Here is a 22,643-nt window from a genome sequence, read left to right on the forward strand (position 1 = left end):
AGAGAATCTACTCTAAAGGCTCAACATAATGAAATCTCACAGGGGTTTCAACATTCCACCATTATGAACACTCATTTGCCCATAAATTGTCTCAATCACTTTTTATAAGGAGTTGTGTCATTATTTTCAATTAAATTCGAACAAATGTGATAGGTGAAAAACTATTTTAAAAAATGAATTTCACATTCAAAGCCAGCACTAGAAGTCTCCACCCCACCCAGCTTGGAGATCAAATTCAGAACTGGAGAAATCAAATGGGACATTCAAAGTGAGATTAATGCAGCTACTCCTCTTTATATTCTAGGGCTGATACAGGATGTCACTGTTCAGTAGGAATTACTGAAAGCTTTAAGCATGAGTTGCTAAATTGGAAACATATCTATATGGATTGTTCTTTAACATTATCTTATCAGAGTTCTCACATGTTCTCTCCATTGTAATTGCTTGAGCACCTTGCCGTTCATTTCTCCTGCAGCTCACAGGCTTGACTCCTAGCCTATGGATCTGATATTTAAGATACAGATGGACAATGCTCTAACAGTTCCTCATTATCTCCTTTCTATTATTGACTTTTACCACATATTTCATGCTTCTGTTAAATGCTCTCCATTTCCCTGAGCAGTGAAGAGTTCCAGGGGCAGCACTACCATGTTCACTTCTGATGAGAATGTTCTGTTACTGTAATATATGCTGCTGGGCGGCGGCAGGCACTGTAGCTGGCTGGGAGGCCTCTCTCATGGGCATACAACATCCATATCCAAACTGTGCAGGTACGCAGTTTGGCAGGAGAGACTGCCAGAGAGTCTAGCCAGCTACAGTGCCTACTGCTGCCAGTTTGGCCGGAGAGGCCTGCTCCCAGAGCAACCACGACTGCCAGCCAGTTACAGTGCCCACCACCACTCGGCTTACTCACCATCCCCCAGAGGCAAACAGAAATAGTGGCGGCGGGGCAGGGGCAGGGGCGGCAGCAGTGAGATATTGGTTGCCCCACCCCTTATGTCTGATGTCAGATGCAGGGTGCGTGGCTTAGGGTGCTGGGAGCACACACGCTTCGCTTGCAATATTTATTTATATTTATTTATTTTTATTTTTTTTTACATTTCTATACCGCCTTTCGTTAAAAGAAAAACCCCAAGGCGGTTTACAAAAATTAAATAGGGAGGCCTCCTAAGAAGATTTTGTCCCCTGTCTGCTAGGGGTCTCGTTATGCCCCTGCCCTTGATCCACAGATATGCTAGTTCCACGGGGTCCCCCTCCACGTATGCCGAGGTTGGGTGCCTATTCCCTGACCACAGATATACAAAACCTCAAGTGCTGAACCCACGGATAACAAGGTTTGCCTGTATTTCAATTCTGGATAAAGCTAATTTTCCACCCCGTGGGTTTAGTTCCATCTGTGCTATTAGACACCTACCCCTTGGGATGGAAAAAAGAGTTAGAAGAGAGGCTGCACTACTATGGTTTCTCTCCTCCTGTAACAATATCTATGGGGTATGAAAATGTCAGGACAAACTTCAGACAACGAATATATGATACGGAGCAACGAACTGTCCAGGGCTTCATTCCTGCTGTTGTCTATTTGGGTAACTAAGTTTTGAGTTTTAACCCTGTCCTGCTAGATATCTTAACTCGATTACAGTAGCAAAATACCACAGAGCTTTGCTGGTATGTTGTAATGTTTTACGAACAGCAGTTCTGGAAGGGAGAAACCAAAAAGTCCCCTATAAAGAATGCTTTTGCCCCTGTAATTCAGGAGATATCAAAACTACAGCTCATGTGCTGCTTTGTTGTCAATTTTACCAAGATTTATGGCACAAATAAATAACTCATTTTATAAGTTGTCATCCAGGTCATACAGACTCTTCTTACTTTGATTATCTTCTAGCTGACTACAATGATTTAACATCTTAAAATGTGGCTAAGTTTTGTTTGGTAGCCAGTAAGATTTGCCAGTAGCTCAATATGAATTCAATTTAGCTGTTCTGGTTTGAGGTTTAACATGCTAATATTATATTACTGTTATGGTTTACTTACTCTTTTGGGCTTCTGTGCATATGTATTATTATTGTACTGGTCTGTGACTGATTTGATTTCATTTGAAGTGGCAGGACTGTCCGGGCAAATTGTGGTATGTGCAGGTCAGTGGGAAGTATCTTATTCATAATTTCTTCTTTTTGAAAAAGCTTCCAGCTTTTCCTGAGCATGTTCTGGTGTAAAAAATAGTGCCTTGCAGCTTATCTTGTGGCAGTGGGGAAAGGGTGTGTGTGCAAAGGACCTTTAGGTCCAGGCTCCAAAATTACCCAAGTGCACCTCTGACAACCAGCTCCAAGGCTGCAGCACCTCTTCCTGCTCATTCCAACGAAACTTTTAACACATATTAAAGTAAAGTGTGCCGTCAAGTTGATTTCGACTCCTGGCACACAGAGAGCCCTGTGGTTTTCTTTGGTTGAATACAGGAGGGGTTTACCATTGACTCCTCCCGTGCAGTATGAGATAGTGCCTTTCAGCATCTTCCTGTATCGCTTCCTGTATCCAGTGCTGTCCAATATAGTACCAGCGGGGATTCGAACTGGCTACCTTCTGCTTTTTAGTGAAGCATTTCTCCACTGTGCCATTAGGTGGCTCTTAGCACACATTAATTCTATCTAAATTAATTCTTCCAAAAACAAAAACAAGCCACCCAAGAAAACAAAACTGCCCATTCTGCACACGCTCCCTGCAGAGTATACATCCAAGCCCCGACTCATGCAGGAAAAACTGACCCATCAGAAGGGGGGGAAATACCCACAAACATCCAAACGTCAACAAACACTAATGTTCTTTTGTCAAGTGCCTGACTCAACATAAGAAAACACTTTAAGCAAATCACAGTTATAGATTCACTCATAGTAATCAGACAGTCCAACTCACAAAGCCTCGCTCCTCTTTTTCCTTTGTCATGTATTATGCATGTCCAACTCTCTTGCTCATTTTACTTTATGGTTATCTACAGTACTTCTCTCAGATTCTCAGACTTAAGCATCTATTAGCCTGCAGCCCAACTTTACTCAGTGTGCCAAATTAGCATTTCAGAGTGAAAGGGCTCCTCTCAGCATACAGCTACAATTAACCACAATGAGAGAAAGGCAACAGAGCAAGAACCAAGCCAGGGAAGACCTAATTTTTTTCCTGAAATTTTCTGGGTAGTCTTAAAATAGTAGTATATGCATTTTAACATACCTGACCTTCCGAGCTGCTACCTCCCTGCCATTTGCGAATTATCTGCGCTTTAATTTGGCAACCCACCACAGTCCTTAAGATGAAAGTAATGAATGGAGCAGGTAAAGTGTGTAAGAAAATAATAATTGGCATTAAAAAGGAAACAGGTTTTTTTTTTAAGTACATATTTGGGAGGGTTGATTCAGGCTGACTTATTGGGGCCAATACAGATTCAGATTCTGCAATTACTGCAGTGTTTGATGCAGTGGTATCTAGCGACTCCTCTTATGTGGTTAGGTTGAATCAGTTTTAGTCTGTGACTCCTGAGGATGTGGACAAGCTGATGGGAATAGTGCAGCTTGCCACCTGTTCTCTTGACACTTGTCTGACTTGGCTTATACTATTAGCCGGGGGGTTGTAATAGAAGGCCTGGTAGAGATTATAAATGCTTCTCTGAGGGAGGGAAGGATGCTTCCTTACCTCAAGGAGAAAATTATTATACCTTTTCCGAGGAAGCCTGCATTGGATCCCTCAGTTAAGCATAGGCTCTATCTCCAACCTTCTGTGGCTAGGCAAGGTAATTGAGAGGGTAGTGGCCTCCCAGTTTTAGGCAGTCTTGGAGGGAACTAATTATCTAGACTCATTTCAAACTGGCTTTTAGACAGGCTATGGGGTGGAGACTGCCTTGGTCAACCTGATGGATGATCTCCAATGAGGAACTGACTCGGGGGGCGGGTGACTCTGTTGGTCTTTTTGGATCTCTCGGTGAATTTTGATACTATCGACCATAGTATTGGCTACACACCATACAACACCCTCCAATGCTGCTGTAATAGGTTCACCTTAATAGTGTTGGCCAAAATACTTCTACTGCTGCTGCTGCTACTTCATATGTATATCTATTTATAATTGTTGCTTCTATGTGCATCAATTTTCTTTTTTTCTTTTTAACATAAATTTGATTATTCATTTATTTTTAAATGTTCATACCCTGCCACAGGCAACTCAAGGCAGCTAATAATCATGCAGCATGAAGCATCACATAAAATACAACAAAAACACAGGCAACAAAGAAAGCTAAAATAATCTATAATAAACAACAAAGAGCTTTATGATAACATCTAGACACTACCCTCTCCCAAAGCAAAATGAAAAATCCAAGGGGTTGTTGTTGTTTTTAACACGGCACCTGAAAGAACAAAGTAAGACCCAGTAGGTCCCTTTCAGGAGGACATTCTGCAAAGTAAGGGCCATCGCTGAAACCGTCCTGCTGTCATGGAAACCGACAGTGCCTCAGAGGGCACCAGTATCCTCAGATGATGATCAAAGCATACATGAAAGCACATATGGGTGAAGACAGTCCTTAAGGTTTCTAGGTCCCAAACTGTTCAGAACCAGATTGGTAACCAAAACAGATCACACAAAGATGGAGTTGTCTTTTTATGCTGCCAGGGCATAGTTTATGGCCACATTATCTGCAGCTCTGTTGCCTGCAGTGTTTGGTAGTTTGAATTGTGGTCTCTTTCTGCTTGGCTGGTTGTGTGTTTGCATACGGAGTAAGCGGGCAGGCATTCTGTTGTCACTATGCCAGTGTGCTGCCTGGTTAACAACCTGGTTGCTGCATGATCACTCTTCATAGGTAGCCCCATGTAGAGCACATTACAGTAGTCCAAGCTGAAGGTGACCACAAATAATTATAGCTAGATCAGATCTCTGCAGATCAGTTCACAGATGGAGAATCAGCCAAAGCTCAAGAAAAAGTGCTCCTTGTCACCAAGCCAACCTGCACCTCTAGTAGAATCCCCAGATCAAGAAACACCCCCAGACTGTGAGCCTCCTCCTTAAGGTGGACTTCAATTCTGTCAGGAACAGGCCAAACACCATCTAGATCAGAAGCACATAGAAGACTCAGAGAACCTCCATCATTTAGCATCTATGTAAATGGTTAGAATGGTTAAAATTGATTTGGACATTAGAAAGAAAATTTAGATTCAACTAAATCCCAATGTTGGATTGTCTCACTCAGTGATGCCACTATTTATATACTCACAAGGGGGGAAATCTCATAGAAATTATTCAAGATGCCAGATCTAAACTGCTGACTTGGTGTCAGTTTATAGGTCTCAGAATAGCTGCTAAATGGGTCACTTATTATCGAAGGGCCCTGTATGACACAATTACAAATACACATTAATTATTAAGCAGGTATGCATATAAAAAGGTATAAATAATGATTAACTAATAAGAAAGCTCTCTATCCACAACACTACCCAAGTGTACAAGAAATGGTATTGAGGGAAGATAACTAGAGCAGATCGAGAACAGAAGTCTCACTAGCTCTGAGCTCTACCCTGAATCTACATTTTAGTACTGATGACTAATATGAAGGCTTCGGAAGTTTCCAGTTCCAATAAATTTGGAACACAACAGGCACTTCCAGGCAGAAACAAATTACAAGAAGTATGTCTGCATCACACTGTGTTCCCATTTGACACGTTCATATCTTTGCTGTGTACTTAGGAAAATAAGAAATACAGGGCAACTCTATGGCTTTGCTACACTGAATGGCCACTTTAACAGACTGCCCCTGTGCGACACCAACATGCACATGGCCTCCGCACATGCTCTCCTCCACTTTTAAGGGGCTGTGTAAGACCACGTTTTTAAAGGGATGTGCCTGCAATTCCAACGCCAAATCACATTTGAGCACATCCCTAGTAAGTAATTAAGCAGAGTGTGCAACTGGAGGAGATAGAGAGAAGGGGAAACATGGTCCATTCCAGGCTTGTTCACAAATTATATAGTTAGGCATTTCATCTGAACTGAGCCAATCCCTCTTAAAGTAAGTCTGCCTCCTAGAGTCATTGTGCTATAAACTGAAATAACTTCCTGCATGATGCTCTGAACTCCTTAGAGGAAGGGTAGCAGTCATATGTGGTAGGGTCTTCACAGTGATGGCCCCTCCCTCTGAATCTCCCTACCCAGGAAGTTGTGCTTGAGCCCCTCTCTCCTTTACTTAGATAGCTAGTGAAGACAATCATGTTCAGACCATCTTTTAATCTGAAGGTTGGCTAATCTGCCTTATCTCTCAAGGATTTGGTGGGGGAACGACTATCCTTGTATTTGTGATTTAAAAAATTTGGATTTAAAAAAATAAATCATTGGTATTGTTACTGCTTTATTGGTATTTGATATTATTATCCTCCCCTGGGACTTTTCTTGCGTCATCCCCACAGAGACACATGAATCATCATCCCTTTCTCTCACTCTCTCTCTCTTTCTGTAAACATTTATTGTTGATTAACGAACAGAAATATAATGTGCAAGACATTTGACCTCTATACATCGTCTCTCGGTATAGGTATAGGTATAGGTATAGGTATAGGTATATACACAGTATAGTAACTATATCGTATTGTCAGCTGCCTTGGATGCCTCATGTCAGGCAGGAAGCTGGGATACGAATAGAATAGAATAGAATAGAATAGAATAGAATAGAATAGAATAGAATAGAATAGAATAGAATAGAATAGAATAGATTCATGATTCTGACTCTAGGTTTTCCCACCTCCGCATATTCCATTAAATGCAATGGAAACATCAGTATTATTGCACAAATGCTGCTTTATTAAGGATAACGTTTGCAACTGCAAATTTTTCTGCAGTTCTAGGATGAGATCTAGAGAGAACATGGATGGGTTCAGGGCCAAAATACACATTGCATTACGCTATTAGGGTGGACAGACATATTTTACTCAAGAAATAGCAGCTACAAAGGGGACCAAATCAGATGAAGACCATATTGTCGGTGAGGGGGCTTTAACCCTTTATATCCATGCCATAGTCCCAATCCAGCCAGAATGAGTGGCCCCGCATGACAGTTATTTATGAGTGAAAAACAAGCCCAACAGCTTAACATATCATGTGATTTGGGTCCTAGTATTAGGTCAAAAAGAAAAATCTGAAATAAATGCTACAGAAGTCATGCTTTAAATGTCCCCTGTAAATCTATGGAGCCATCAAGAACTATATCAAAAGATACCCCCTGTGTATTTCTTAACAACAACAATAGCAAGGAAGCTTCTATTGCTTACCTTCTGGACACTGGCAACTGAAACCATTGATACTGGAAAAGCAGGTGCCTCCATTCATACATGGTTGTTGACTGCAGTAGTCAATTTCTGACTGACACACATCTCCAGTATATCCTACACCACAGAATAATTGTTTGGATTTAAAAAGAAAGGGGTGGGGGAGAGGAAAATGTTTTATTAATAAATGAATCACTGTAGCAATCAAATAGCAATCAAGTATTTTCCTGGAATTATATGTTGATCCTGTCTCATAGTTATTTGCAGTAATCAACATTCAGATAATCAACCTTAATGCTATGAATATAAAATCAAGACAATAAGCATCTGGGACACCACTGAGCAATATGTTACCAGAAGCAATATTCTGACAGCATTGATATGTGTAGCACAGTTATAAGCTGAGGTTCTCACAAACACCTGTCAGCCACAGATACCATCAGCTGCATTAAATATATCAGTTTTTGAAGCAAAGCCAAAAATTCTCATGGGAAGGGATTAAACAGAAGGACATCTTTCCTCGAGAAATATACCACCAAGTTATCCACATGTCTGTTATCCAACAGGCATGTGGATAAAGGTGATCCGGTTGACACAGTATATTTGGATGTACAAAAGCCTTTTGACAAAGATCCCCACCAAAGGCTCTTGAGTAAATTTTGCAGTCATGGAATAAGGGGCCATGTTCATGTGTGGATCAGTAACTCGCTGAAAGACAGGAAACAGAGGCTAGGAATAAATGGACAGTTTTCACAATGGAGGGAATAAGTGGCATCCCCCAGGGATCTGTACTGGGACTAGTGCCCTTTAACTTGTTCATAAATGATCTAGAACGTAAGCAAGTGTAAAGTGATGCATATTGGGGCAAAAAACCCCAACTTCACATATACACTGATGGGAGCTGAGCCGTCAGTGACTAGCCAGGAAAGAGATCTTGGGGTTGTGATGGACAGTTAGTTGAAAGTGTCGACAAAATGCACGGCAGCGGTGAGAAAGACAAATTCCATGCTATGAATAATTAGGAAGGGGGTTGAAAATAAAAGTGCTAGTATTATAATGCCCTTATAGAAATCTATGGTGTGACCTCATTTGGAGTATTGTATACAGTTCTGGTCAGCATATCTTAAGAAGGACATTGTAGAACTGGAAAAGGTGCAGAAGAGGGCAACCAAGATGATCAGTTATAGGCCACTTCCAGCCTCAGAGGCAGGATGCCTCTAAATACCAGTTGTAAGGGAGCAACAGCAAGAGAGAGGGCATGCCCTCATCTCATGCTTGTGGGCTTCCCAGAGGCATCTGGTGAATCATGTGTGAAACAGGATGCTGGACTAAATAGGCCCTGGGCCTGATCCAGCAGGGCTGTTCTTATGTTCTTATGTAAACCAGTCGTTATGTCAACAGAAATCATATCTGGTTTTCAGATATGGCAATACTGGCTTACACATCCACAGCTTCACTTCTGTCTTGAAGCCACGCTAGAATATTATCCATATGCAGAAAAAACTGACAACATAAGTAAGTTACACACTTGTTTTCCTGCTTCATTCTACCATATATAAGGGGACACTTGTGTGTGTCTTCCCTATGATGTTCAAAATATCTGTGTAACTCATGCATCTCAGTACAGTCAAAACACATATGTTTCCTTTTCTGATATTACAGCACAGCTGGAGATGTGCAAGTCACTCATGCATCTGCTTCCCCTCTTTTGCCATGATACTGAAAGCCACCCTTGGCAATGTTTACAAATACAATGGATCAGTTAGATACTGCCCCTGCCTGCATGATCAGGAAGAGGGACAGGCCAAGTTCACACCCATCAGAACGTCCTCTGCAGGTGTGCATGGGTGTGTAGTTCTCCTGTTATGTTAGTAGCAAGGACCTTTGAGGCCTATTTTAATAGAAGTCTACCATAGCACCAAAATTCTTGGTGTACTTGTGATTATGCTCTAATAGTAGAATCTTATGAAACTCTTGGATGCAACAAATATGATTCCAATGACTGCAAAAGCTTTCAAGGAAAGACCAAATTTCTTCACAAAAATAATTTTAATTTATTTAATTTATTTATTTATTATTTATTCATTCATTCCATTTATATACTGCCCTTCCTAAAGTGGTTCAGGGTGGTTTACATTAAAATAAAACACACGTAATCAAACAATTAAATGTTTAAATTTAATTTAAAACAATTAAACATCTGAAGCAAAATTAAAAATCCAATTACAATGAGTGAGGAGTGCTCTGGTTTTTTCAAGTTTTCGACATTATGGGTAATTTGTATTCACTTCCACTGAATGAATCCAGAATAGACTTCACTCACTATGACCTTGACTGTGTGCCATATTCAAGTAACTCAAGTTCAATTACAGAATAATTTATCTTCTTGAATGTATTTTGCAGTTAATAGAATTTAAAGCATTACTTAACTGTATTTACATATCCTTCTTGTTAAAGATATACTTGAATGCATTTGCATATCTATATTAAATATAATAAATGAAGATTGTGTGCACAGAGAGGTCACATCTGCTTTCTAGCAGCATTTAAGTAAAACTCAAAAGTTAATATCTACCACTTGTCTGCGTGTTTAAAGTTTTAAAATGATTACTAAAATGCAGCATCTAGGTCCTAGGATATGGAATATTCATCATATACATGAGAGGCATACCCGCACTTGCATCATTTCACTTCACTGGATTTCTGGAGGATGTGCTTGCTCTGCTTCAGTGAGCTCAAGGGATGGGAAATAGCTTCCTGGGCTGGTTTCTCTTATAGGAGATGAACCATTCCCTACGACACTTGCGCTGCCATAGAGAAAGAATGGCAGGCTGGCTTTGGGCAGGAGAAGAGTCTGACCACAACTAAGTGTTGAATACATTGCCTCTTCTTCCATCAGCCCAGTCCTGCCTGACCCTACTATCTTTACCTGCTGAGCTCTACCTGCCTTTGCCAACCTTGAGGGGCTGACTGCCTCTAAGCCATTCATATATTGCTGCAAATGTAACATAATCCTATGCCTGGTAAATAATAATAATTATTATTAACATTTATATCCCGCTCTTCCTCCAAGGAGCCCAGAGCAGTGTACTACATACTTGAGTTTCTCTTTCACAACAACCCTGTGAAGTAGGTTAGGCTGAGAGAGAAGTGACTGGCCCAGAGTCACCCAGCTAGTTTCATGGCTGAATGGGGATTTTAACTCAGGTCTCCTCGGTCCTAGTCCAGCACTCTAACCACTATGCACATGATCGTGTGGGCAGGGAGAGGGCTGTGCGTAACTCACCTTCCCCCCAGATGATCTTCCCTTGGTGATGAGAGCGTGGATCACGCTCCCACACGATCTGTGTTGCTTGGAGGTTGGGACAATGCATCATAGCCTCCAGATATTCCACAATGCACTGCACAATGAGCACAATGCATTGGGGGAATCCCCCAGGAGTGGGGTGCTCTAGGCACCCACACGATCCTGGCACCGAGGTTAAGGATGAGCTCACGGCTAAAACCCGGGGTAAGACGGGTGTGTGCTACACACAATAGCCTAGCCCAGGCTAGGCTGCTCATTTGCACTTTAGAGAATCTGAGCTCTATGCGGTTTCTGGAAAAAATCCTTACCCTTTCTATATGAAATAGACAAGCGATGCTTAGGCAACCTGTACAATGCCTGTCAGCATTGCAGGTGATGGGACAGTACCCTGTGTCTGCACTCCAGATGGAGCATGCACTAACTCTTGCCAGCAAGGAATAAATTGAGTACCCGTGGTCATGCTTTGCTTCTTTGGGCAGTTTTCTCTCAGTCTCAAAAGATGCAGTTGTTCTGTATCTGGAAATGTTTGATGTTCTACAAAACAAAAGCTTAAACATTCAATTTAAAGATACATCTTTCTAGGCAGAGTACAAAACATACCAGGGAGACAAATGCAGCTGAAATTGTTCCCATCATGTTTTTCTGGGGCGTCCACACAAGTTCCATTGTTCTGACAGGGACTGCTTTGACAGGCATCGAATTCTTCACAGAGAGCACCCAGGTACTGATCTTCACAATCACAGAAAAATTTTGCCTAAAAGAAGGACACTCAGTTTTACTATGCAACTTCAAAGCTTCTTTCTGACTGTGATTATTACTGTGAAGAGAGATATCACGATGGGTACAAAGAACAATTGTTAACAGGAAACAACAAGGATGTTCACACAACCAGCTCTACCTGGGCTTGCACAACCCTACCCAGGTAGGGCTGCTTGTGTGGTACACCGGGATCAGGCCCAGTCCCAGCACTGCCCCTCTCAGAAGCCCAAGTTTTTTTTACTTGGGCTCTTACCAAGGTAGGAGGATGCAAGTGTGCTCTTCTACACCGGTACCCTGTTGTGGGTCTGCTCAGGCTGCCTGCAGCCTGGGCAATCACAGAGCTGGGCGCCTAGAGCACCCAGCTACTGGGAAATCCCCCAATGCACCACGCTCCTTACACAGTGCATTCTGGAACTTCTGAGAGATGGGTTTGCATTTCCCCAGCCTCCAGATCACCACAGGTCTCCCAGCAGCACCCTCATGTGGGCACGCCAACAGCTCTGCCACAAAGATAACAAGGATCCTGGGCGGGAAGGAAGGTGCAATCCTGACTTCCACCCTGCCCCACCCTCCCCAATCCTGCACCATTAGGAACAACCTTAATAAGTTAAAAAGGGTTACAAGATCTCTAAGAAAAACAATTTCTTGGGTTTACTCAAGAAAAAAAGCACCTGATGAATTGGTAGAAACCCTACGTTATCCAAAATATGTTTTCATAATAACGTTATTTTATCTTGGGGTGGTGTTTTTTTTTTTTAACTCTTCTTCTGTTGCTGTAATTACCATTACAAACATGGAATACAATTCAAATTGATATTTTAAACATTCACAGAAAAAGACTTTGGGGAGGGGTGGAGACACAAATTATTTGGCTAAAATTTAATACCCACGCATATGTGTTTGGATTCGAGCTCTGCTGGGCTTGATAGAGATCTTTTCCAAGAAAGGGTGAACATGAACAGTGACCACCTCAGTCACTGATGGGGCTGGGATCCACAAGTAGATCAAACCTCCATGTAAAGTGTATTGTAGCATCATCATCACCAATTTTGTTTACGAACGCCATAAATGGCAAGGAGACATCTATATTACACACTGTCATGAACCCAACCCTGCAGGTGCCCTTGCTAGGCATAGAGTTCTGGGGATGAGGGAGCAGGGCTGGCCCCAGACCACTGGGAGTTACTGCCTCATCCACATCCTGGGGCTTCACCGTTTCCCTTGTCCTCCTTGTTTCCCTCGAGCTCAATCCTCTGCAGTGAAGATACACACACCACAAAGTAGGAGCCTGCAAAAAAGGTCCCTGCCCCACAGAAGGTCCTGGAAGGTGGTAGGAGTCCTGGGTTAGAGCTACTTAAGCCCTGAATTTTATTCAGGCTGAGTTTTATTATTATTTTTTTTTATTTATTTGATTTTATACCACCCTTCCAAAATGGCTCAGGGCGGTTTGAATGAACTGTTGTTGTTGAAGCAACATCTCATTCTCCTTAGTGGATGTTCAGCATTTGGCCTGGAGCTCTCCAGCTCCTGCTCGTGGTTGTACACTGACCATGGTACTGATCCCTGCTTGACTTGTTCTTATTGATCAGATCCGACCAGACCTGACTTACCCTGCTCTGTTCAGTTTTGCCCAGCTTGCAGTACTCAGACACCTTGCACTAGTTTGTGCCTGGAGCAGTGCACACACAGACCAGCTGGTCCAGTTTGGTTCGAGTCTGGACCCGGGCCACTCCCTTGAACCGCCCCCACCCGGTTTGCAAACATTTTTTATTTTATTTTAAAATTTTAAAAATTATTATTATTTTACTTACCCCCTTCAGATGAGTTGTTGGAGGTGGTGGTGGGGTCTGCGGCCCTCCCCCCCCCTGCTGACCTCACTTCATGCCCATACCGGCCGTTCAACCAGCTCTTCGGAGGCTGCTGTGCCTATGCGATTGGCCTCTGTGTAGCCTGGGCAGGGGAAGGGGGAACCTCCACGCACACTCTACCACCGCCTCCAACAACTCCTCCAAAGGGGGTAAGTAAAAAAAAATTATTATTTTTTTTAAAAAAGAAAATGTCCATGAACCCCACCCCACCCCGAAAAGTTGGGGGGTGTTCAGTCTGGGGTCAGACCGAACACGGGATGGTTCAGTTCAAACCCAAACAGTCAAACTAAACCGGTTCTAAGTCGAACCTGTTTGTACATCCCTATGGAGGGAGGGACAGAAAGAATTATGCTGGGCAACTGGATATTTCTCTCAATCTCAGTGATGGAATTTGTAACTCAGAATGAGTCTTTTGGAAAATAGAACAAACATTTAGAAATTGTAACAGTGCTTTGCACTGTTATTTAGCTTGTCATAAATGCAAAGGTTGCCTTAGGGCTGGAAGAAGTGAACCTTTGTAAAGCAAATCTCAGTGCTTCTCAGACCAAGCCTATGTATGTTTACTATGCAAGTAAATGTATTTATTTATTTAGCAAATTTATTGACCACCTGACTTTCATAGTCTTGAGGCGGTTTACATACATTAAAACAATAACAAAAACAAGAGAAAAAAGAAGAAAAGGGGGGGGCATTAAAAACTAAAAGCCTGACAAAATAGATAAGTTTTCAAAAGCTTCTTAAAGAAAAGAAGGGAGGTGGCATTATGAATCTCAGAAGGCAGGGTGTTTCATAAGGAGGGGGCTGCAACAGAGAAGGCCCTTCCCACGAGCCCGGGTCCCACACACCTCCCCTGGGCCCGGAACTCTGAGAAGGCCCACCTGAGACGACCTCAGGGTGGGTTGAAGTTGTACGGGAGAGGTGGCCCTGAAGTTACACAGGCACCAAACCCAGGGTTTTATATGTGATAACCAGTACTTTGAACTGGACCCAGAAGTGGACCCAGAAGTGAACTGGCAACCAATGTAATGATCGCAACAAAGGTGAAAGATGGTCATATTTTCTGCTGCCCATAAGCAGCCAGGCCGTGGCATTTTGGGCCAGCTGAACCCCAGGTAGAGCACATTGCAATAGTCCAATCGAGAGGTGATGAGGGCATGAGTTACGGTTGCCAGGACCTGCAGGTCAAGAATGACCTCACCCAGCAGCTTCATACCAATGTTAAAAAGCAAGGGAGCAAGGACTGAGTCCTGCGGCACTCCACAAGAGAGAGGCCATGGGCTAGAGCACTCACCTCCAAGGCAAACTGTCTGAAACTGTCCACTAAGGTAGGAACGGAACCAGCACAGAACTGTGCCCCCAATTCCCAACCTCTGCAGACGATCCAGAAGGATAGCAAGGTTGATGGTATCAAAGAGACCTAATAGAACCAAGAGAGGTATGCTCCCCTCATTGAGGCTCCAAAAGAGGTCATCCACCAGAGCGACCAATGCAGCTTCTGTGCTGTGCCGCGGCCTAAACCCCAACTGAGAAGGGTCAAGGAAATCCATTTCATCTAGGATTCTCTGTAGTTGAGCAGCAATGACTTTCTCCAAAACCTTCCCCAAAAAGAGAACATTGGAGATAGGTCTAAAATTATCTAATATCTCTGGGTCCAGGGAAGAAGACTTCAGGAAAACCTCTCCCTCTCTGAGTGATGAATTCACTAGCTCCTGGACCCAGGACCAAACACCCCCCCAGCTGAACAAATAAACCAAGAAGGGCAAGGATCAAGCAAACAAGATGCCTAACCCATACCACAGAGAACCCTATCCACATCATCAGCCTCCACATGCTCAAACGTATCCCAAATGACATCACAAGACATTACCTCTGTCACCTCAATGGACATAGCACAATCAGAGTCCAACTCAGAGCAGAAATGGGCAACTTTATCAGCAAAGAATTTGGCAAAAACATCACAGTGGCCTGTTGGAAGGGCTTCTGTATGGGTGATCCGAAATAATGCCGCTGGATGGGATTCTGCCAATGCAATGAGAGCAGAGAAATAAGCAGACTTCATCACTCTCATTGCCACGGTGTGCAACCGTGTTCAATCGTCTTTGCTCCTAGTTTTCCTCCAGCATTGCTATAGGCATCTTTTGACCTGTTTCATGCCCTTTGGCTCCTTTGAGAACCAAGGGGCACGAGACCCACAGACTTTAAAAGGCCAATTAGGAGTAATTTCATCCAGTGCGCTCGTGGCTTCAGCGTTCCAAGCCTCAACAGGTTGTGCTGGAGAGCTGCCCACAAGTTTGCTGGGAAATTTCCCAAGCGCTCTCTGGAATCCAACCAGATCCATTAAGCGTCTGGGGCAGACTGATAAAACGGGTCCATCACCCGTGCGAAGTACAGGAGCCACAGTGATATACAGACATAGTGATCTGACCATGGCAAGGGTAAGATGACTATATCCCCAATCCTCAGATCACGTTGCCATTGCTCCAAGGTAAAGACAAGATCCAATGTGTGGTCACTAGGGATGTGCGAACCGGTTCGAATCTGAACCAGTTCAAATTCGAACTGGGTTGGTTCGGCGGTTCGGATTCGAACCGAACCAGCCATCAGGTTTGAGCTGCAGGTTCGAATTCGAACCGAACCAGGGGGTTGTTCGATGCAAACTGGTTTGAACTGGTTTGTACACCCAAAAATTGGTAGGATGGTAGCTGGCACCCAGGGGTACCTGTCACCCAAACCCCAAAGCAATCGGACACTCGTACGATTTTTTATGAATTTTTGAAAATTATTTTTATTTTTTTCTCATAGGGTATAATGGGACTTGAACCAGGCCATTATACCTTATTGTGGAGCACCCATGGTTGCCAACAACTACCCAAACCCTGAAGCAATAGGACAGTCCTACGATTTTTAATGAATATTTGAAATATTTTTAATTATTTTTCTCATAGAGTATAATGAGACTCGAACCAGTCCATATCCCCTATTGTGGAGCACCTAGGGGCACAAAAGTGGGCTGGGTGGTAGACAGACAGGGGTGCCTACCACCCACAAAACCCCAAGGCAATTGGACACTCCTCTGATTATTGGTGAATTGTTAAAGTATTTTTGAATTCCTCATAGAGAATAATTAGGATTGCAGCAAATGTATAGCTTCACGTCGGGGGGTGGGGAAGGGGTGTCTTAGAGTGCAGTGTGGTGGGTGGTAGTTCCTAGGGTGGGCAAGGAAGCTATCAGAATTATTTGAAAGGAATTGGGCAAAGGGCTGATTTTTAAGTGATTTTTGAAGTTTACGTGTCTTTAAGGTTTTTCTCCATAAAGCAGCATGGAGGTGTCAGCAAATGTATAGCTTCACATCGGGGGCAAAGGGGTGGCCTAGAGCAGTGTGGGGTTGGTGGTAGTGCTAGGTAGGGGCAAGGAAGCTACCTGAATTTTTTCAAAGGATTTGGGCAGAGGGCTGATTTTTGGTGAATTGTTGAAGTTTACACGTCTTTAAGGTTTTTCCTCATAAGCTATAATGCAGCTTTCAGCAGCCTCATAAGTGCACTTGGGGAGTGCTGGGGTGGCCCAGAGCGAGTGGTGGTGTATGGCACATAGGGTGCCAACCACCCCCATGGGTTGCTAACCCATGGGGTACTTGGTTCTGTTGTTTCTGAGGTGTTCTGAGTGTGGATTCTATGATAGCAAATGAGATTTTCAATGAGACACCATGAATCCACTCACTCTCATACCAGTGCTGCATCAGCTGGTAACTCCAGGCTAGACTACTGCAATGTGCTCTACAGTATGTAGGGTTGCCTTTGTACATAGTTAGGAAACGTCAGTTAGTTCAAAATGCAGCAGCCAGATTGGTCTCCGGGATAATTCAGAAAGACCATATCATGCCTGTTCATAAACAGTTGCACTGGCTGCAGGTATGTTTCTGAGTGAAATATAAAGTGCTGATTATCACTTTTAAAGCCCCGAATGGCTTAGGCCCAGGTTACCCAAAAGAAGAAATGTAATGCTTACCAATCCTTTAAGTTTGGCAATAGAATTTTCAACCACTGATAGAATTATAGTCATAAAAAGAGATACTTGAAGCCCACTGCCTTTGTTTTCTTGAATAAGAAGAGGGGTTACATAAGGCAACTCCCTCACCTCATCTCATGAAAGAACCACCCCTGCTTGTTATGTCTAGCCTTGCCTAAAAACACACACACACACACCTGTAAATCATATGGATCTACTGTATTGCCAATGTATGCTATTTCTTATCAGAAGCATTTGCATCTCTAAAACAGGGAGCAACATGGGATAGCTTATACATCTTGAGATTTCTGTCCATGTGAATTGGAAACTATCTTCAAAAGAATCCCAATTCATGTAAACTCCCATTCCCATTATTTTAAATTGCCATCTAATTTGTTAGAAGTAGTTCAAATACTTTCTCTATTTTTCTGTTCTGATACTTCGCACCCATTTGTCATTTTAAATCCTTCTAGGTTTCATGTTTTCTGTCTCTGTCGAATTAAAAATAATTCATTATGCCACTCCACCTCACCAAAAAAATCTCTAGATGGCTATCTTCCTTCAAAGTCTTCTTTTTAAAAACAACAGACAGTGAACAAACTTTTCAGATAATACATAAAATATATTAAACTTACTGAAATATGCACCAAGTTGTTTTTTTTAAAGCCACAATGTATTGCATTATACTACATTAAATTTAAAAATTGAAGGATAGAATCCATTTGGGAAGCTCTCCTGAACAGCATCAATGAAATTAATGGGAGTTGTGGAAGAACAGAACAGTATTGCTTTGAGGAAGGAAGACTTCTCAGTGCATTGTGCCTTCCCTGTATAGAAACCATCTTAGATAACTATTAATCTTGTGTTGTGATTATGTTGGGACTGTTGTGATTCCCACCGTATTTAGGTGAAATTAATGAAGATTTCTGGAAATTACATCCCAGGCACTGTAGATAAAAGCTGTGGTTAATGCTATAACAAGTTTTCTTTCTGGTGAACATGTATATTTAACTGTATGCCATCTGTATACTAACAAACTGTAAAGCTACACTGACAGATTTTTGATGAATAAGTTAACCCATCATTAGCTTTTTGGATTCGAGAAAAGAACAGCAGAAAATAAATGTTTTAATTAATCCTTTCATTAATGAAACCTCTAAGGAAAGCGAAACAGTGCAGGCCTTGATTATTTGGTCTCATTTAAGTATAAAATGCATATGGTATTCATTATATTATTAATCATATGGGGGGGGGAATACACTAGTGATATTCCTGCATTTAGCTAAACAAGGAGCCTGCAGCCGAAGAATTGGCCAGTTCAAAATTCTCTCTCTCTCTCTCTCTCTCTCTCACACACACACACACACACACACACACACACACCATCATCCTTGCACTGCCTCTTGGCCTTTATTGCCCCCTTGGGGGCTGGCAACACACAATGTACCCAAGGCAACAGAAACCGCAGCTGGCAGAAACACTAGAAGGGGACAACCTTTCAGGAGTGATGTGCTACGTCTTCAGGGTGGCTCGAGGAGATATGCGCTCAAAGTGAAGCTGGCATCCCTGCCTCACTAGTCTGCAGCAGCTGGGCCATGACGCTGCCTCACCACCATGGTACTAGCCATGCCCCCAGCCACCAGAGGTACCACCAGGCTGGAAGTTCTATGCCGACACCACCTCTGACGCCACCTCTCTCCACCTCTGACGCCATCTCGATCCTTCCTGGCAGCATTCAGCACTCTACTCCAGCCAGGATTAAGCACCAATGGGCTGCTAGTCTGTCTCTGCCCTTCAGCAAACATTTGTGCTTTGTTTCCCCCATTAGGAAAGATATTTGATTTTCAGCTCTCATCAGCAGCAACTCCATTAAACGTACAAATAAATGTCTGGTTTTTGTGTATTTTTATGGTGTAAAAACGTATTTGCTTCTCTTGAGACTTTGCACTGCGTATGTTGTTAACTTCATTGTGTATGGTGCACTCTTTCAAAGAAACTAATCACTTCATTAATCCTTCAGCAACTCCATTTTGAAATACAGGTGCCTATTGGCAACATCTGTTTCTGTAAAAGAACAAAATATGGGCTACAACTTAGATCCTGGGCAGAAAACTTCCTGAAAGCTAAAAACTGCATCTGAATCTACATATGAACACCTCCAGCACTGTGCTGTGCTTAAATTGATTCATCTCAGTACAGAGATAGCTATCAGCTTTGCATCAGAAGTTCATACAGTCTTTGTAGAACTTCAGAAGTTTTCAGATCTGAGGTTCAGATTCAGCAATCTATTCAATCTGAGCATTGCAAAACAGTACAGGCATTAGTTGCGGTACAAAAGATAGTGGCAGTAGTACTCCAGTGGAAAACATCCATTAAAATATTTAGCTGCTATTAGGTGAGTCTCATCGTTGACTAGGCAAAATCATTTTGTGTAAAACAAAGTTACTTATTATTATTATTCATTCAGTTTCTATACTGCCCTTCCAAAAATGGCTCAGGACGGTTTACACAGAGAATAATAAATAAATAAGATGAATCCCTGTCCCCAAAGGGCTCACAATCTACAGCTTCCCCCCAGCATATTCTGGTGTAACAATTAGTGCATTCAGCTCTGGCAGGATTGTTCATGCCAAATTTGGTATCTGCAGGTAATTGGGATGCAGGGGTGTAGCTATAATTGAACCGATGGGTTCAAAGAACCCAGGCCCCCCAGCAACACCCCTCCCTATTTTCTTCATTATCTCCCTGACTCCGAGGGGCTGCCAGGGAGAGGGGTGAACACAGGCCCCCTCTCTCCTACCTCCGCCCCATTGGGAAGTTTAACTTTATTTTGCAAAAACAAATTCACAAACTGTGATGATCAGCCAGCGGAAGATGTCAATCAAAAACAATTTATATCTAGGCACCTCCTCTTAGAGGATTCGGGGGGGGGGGGCGCTTGAGAATGGAGGGACCAGGAGGTTATAAATAGAGATGGCAGTTAATTGAAAAGATTAGATGGGGCTTGAATGAGCCAGATAAAAGGTTTCCAGAGTGGAGGAGAGGGCCTGAGGGTTGGAGTGGGAGGTTAGGTGAGTAGATTCTTACACAATAGAGAAAATCTCTGTCAATCAAGTGTGACTAAGAAACATTTATGCTGTAAGTGCATAGCTATTATACAGGTTATACTATACAGCTGGGGAGCTATTTATACAGGTTATACTGTACACTTCCAGCAAAGTGTTAAAAGTCAATTTAAGCTAATTTTTCCATATCAGTCACCTCAGAAACTTAAAGGGAAAACCTCTATTAGAGAAATAAAATAATAAAACCAATAAACCTGAGAATATATTATAACCAAGCCACCTAATGGCTCAGTGGGGAAATGCTTGACTAGAAAGCAGAAGGTTGCCAGCAGAGGTGTAACTAGGGAAAACGGCGCCCGGGGCAAGCACTGAAATTGTGCCCCCCCCGCTGCATCCCCCCGCCGCCGCCCCAACACACATCTGACTCACACACATGTTTCAGAAAACTTTTATTTTAAAAATTTAAAAAATTACAAAAATTACCAAAAATTTCAAAATGCACTACATACTTAGGTTTTTCCTCACAACAACCCTGTGAAGTTGGCTTGTATCTCAAACATCAGAATTATGATGCAATGATGATTATTATGATTATGATGCCCCTCCCTCACACCCTGGTTCTGTTCCTGACTTTCCCTTGTGAGTGACTGTATTTTAACAAAACGAAAACCAAGGACTCCAAAGTAATTCGAGGGACTAGGGTGATAGTGCTAAAGACTCCCACTGTTAAAGAAAGATTCCCCTTTTCCAAAACCGCGCGCTATTTACACCAGAAAAGGTTTCAAATGGAGGGGGAAGCATTTATGCTTTGTTTTATGTTACGATTTCAAAGTTAGAAAAACTATAAAAGGGCCATTTTAGAGAAGATATGCACTGCCTTAGTTGCAAATCCTGCTTTTTTGATATTCCCTGCAATTGAATAAAGCGATAATATGCACCTTTGCTATTTAAATTGGTTGGAGAGTATTTATGACAATAAAAAATGAAATGGCATTTCAGATGCAACATTGGTTGCCTAAGACCACTCAGATTTAACTAATCTTCATCACATTGACAAAAAGAGCAATTAAAATTAAAATCCATGACTAAAACCAAACTACTTTGGGGTTGTTTTTAATGAAAGGTGGTATATAAATTTAACAATAAATGTTTAGAAGTATATACTTTCACCCCCTGCCCAACCTACAATTAATTCCAGCTTATTTTCAAAGGGCTTCTAGTTTTATTTACAAATTGCTTGGCAGCACCAATGTTTAAGTAATCGCTAATTGCTCCTAATGATAGTTTTACTTATTGTTAAATTTATATACCACCTTTCATTAAAACATTCTCTGTTCATCTGATTTTCAGTCTGGTTAATTAAATCGGTGGAGGTTTAGACTTCCCTGATGGGCTGAAACAGCTAATCCATTTTGATGATGACATATAATTAAATTAGCTTGCATTACATAGTGAAAAAGTCCAGGAAGGGAGAGATGGGGGGATGTGGAAACCAAGGTTCCACATCCCCCCCTCTCCCCCTCCCTGAACCTTTTCAGTTAAAACGTGGTTAGATTATAGGGGAGGAAGGACATGAATGAGCAAAAGGGGAACTGGTCCGGGCGTTCAGGAAGTTGTTCAGAAGAGGGAGTTGTTCAGGAACTTTGCTCTGGTGCATGTCCTCCTCTCGACACATGCGCGACTGGTGGCGGGGCAGCGGGGCGCGCCGGGGAGTGAGAGTCAGAGACTTGGACTACGAAGATGCCGCGGCGCCCAGTGCTGGATGAGCAATGCCAATGGGGGGGGCACCGGGACCAGGGGAGGGGGACTGCTCTGCAAAAATAAAAAAAAATTAAAAAATTAAAAAATTTTCCGGCAAATCGGCGGGGGCACTTTTTGGCACCCCCTGCCAAGTGGCGTCCGGGGCACGTGCCCCCCCTGACACCCCTATAGTTACACCTATGGTTGCCAGTTCGAATCCCCACTGGTACTATAACGGGCAGCATCGATACAGAAAGATGCTGAAAGGCATCATCTCAAACTGCATGGGAGGAGGCAATGGTAAACCCCTCCTGTATTCTACCAAAGAAAATCACAGGGCTCTGTGGGTGCCAGGAATCAAAATCGACTTGACAGCACACTTTACTAGGGATGTGCATGGCTCCGAACCTGTTCAGACGGGCACGGGGGGGTTGTAGCTTTAAGGGCGGGGTTGGTACTTACCCCCCCACGCCACTCTTCCCCCTCCGCCGCTGTGATTTTAGATGAAGATTCTGGGGCGGCACGTTCCTCCCTGCCACCCCTGCCCCCGTCATTAGCCTTCCAGTGCCAAAGTAAGAATCACGCATGAGCCCGTTCTGCCGCGCGTGCG

The 22,643-nt window shown here is 42.8% G+C and overlaps 1 protein-coding gene across 2 annotated transcripts in view; it reads right to left on the bottom strand.

Moving 5' to 3' along the window:
- DNER (delta/notch like EGF repeat containing) overlaps positions 1-22,643 on the bottom strand; it is a 284,163-nt gene that overhangs the window by 55,288 nt on the left and 206,232 nt on the right. For both annotated transcript variants that reach the window (XM_053304644.1, XM_053304645.1), the window contains 2 exons: positions 11,197-11,350; positions 7,293-7,406 (listed from right to left, as the gene is read on the bottom strand). In XM_053304644.1, coding sequence (XP_053160619.1) covers positions 7,293-7,406; positions 11,197-11,350 — 268 coding nt within the window. The remainder of the gene's footprint in view (positions 1-7,292; positions 7,407-11,196; positions 11,351-22,643) is intronic.

Source organism: Hemicordylus capensis, chromosome 3 (genome assembly GCF_027244095.1).
Source record: "Hemicordylus capensis ecotype Gifberg chromosome 3, rHemCap1.1.pri, whole genome shotgun sequence".
NCBI classification, from domain to species: domain Eukaryota; kingdom Metazoa; phylum Chordata; class Lepidosauria; order Squamata; family Cordylidae; genus Hemicordylus; species Hemicordylus capensis.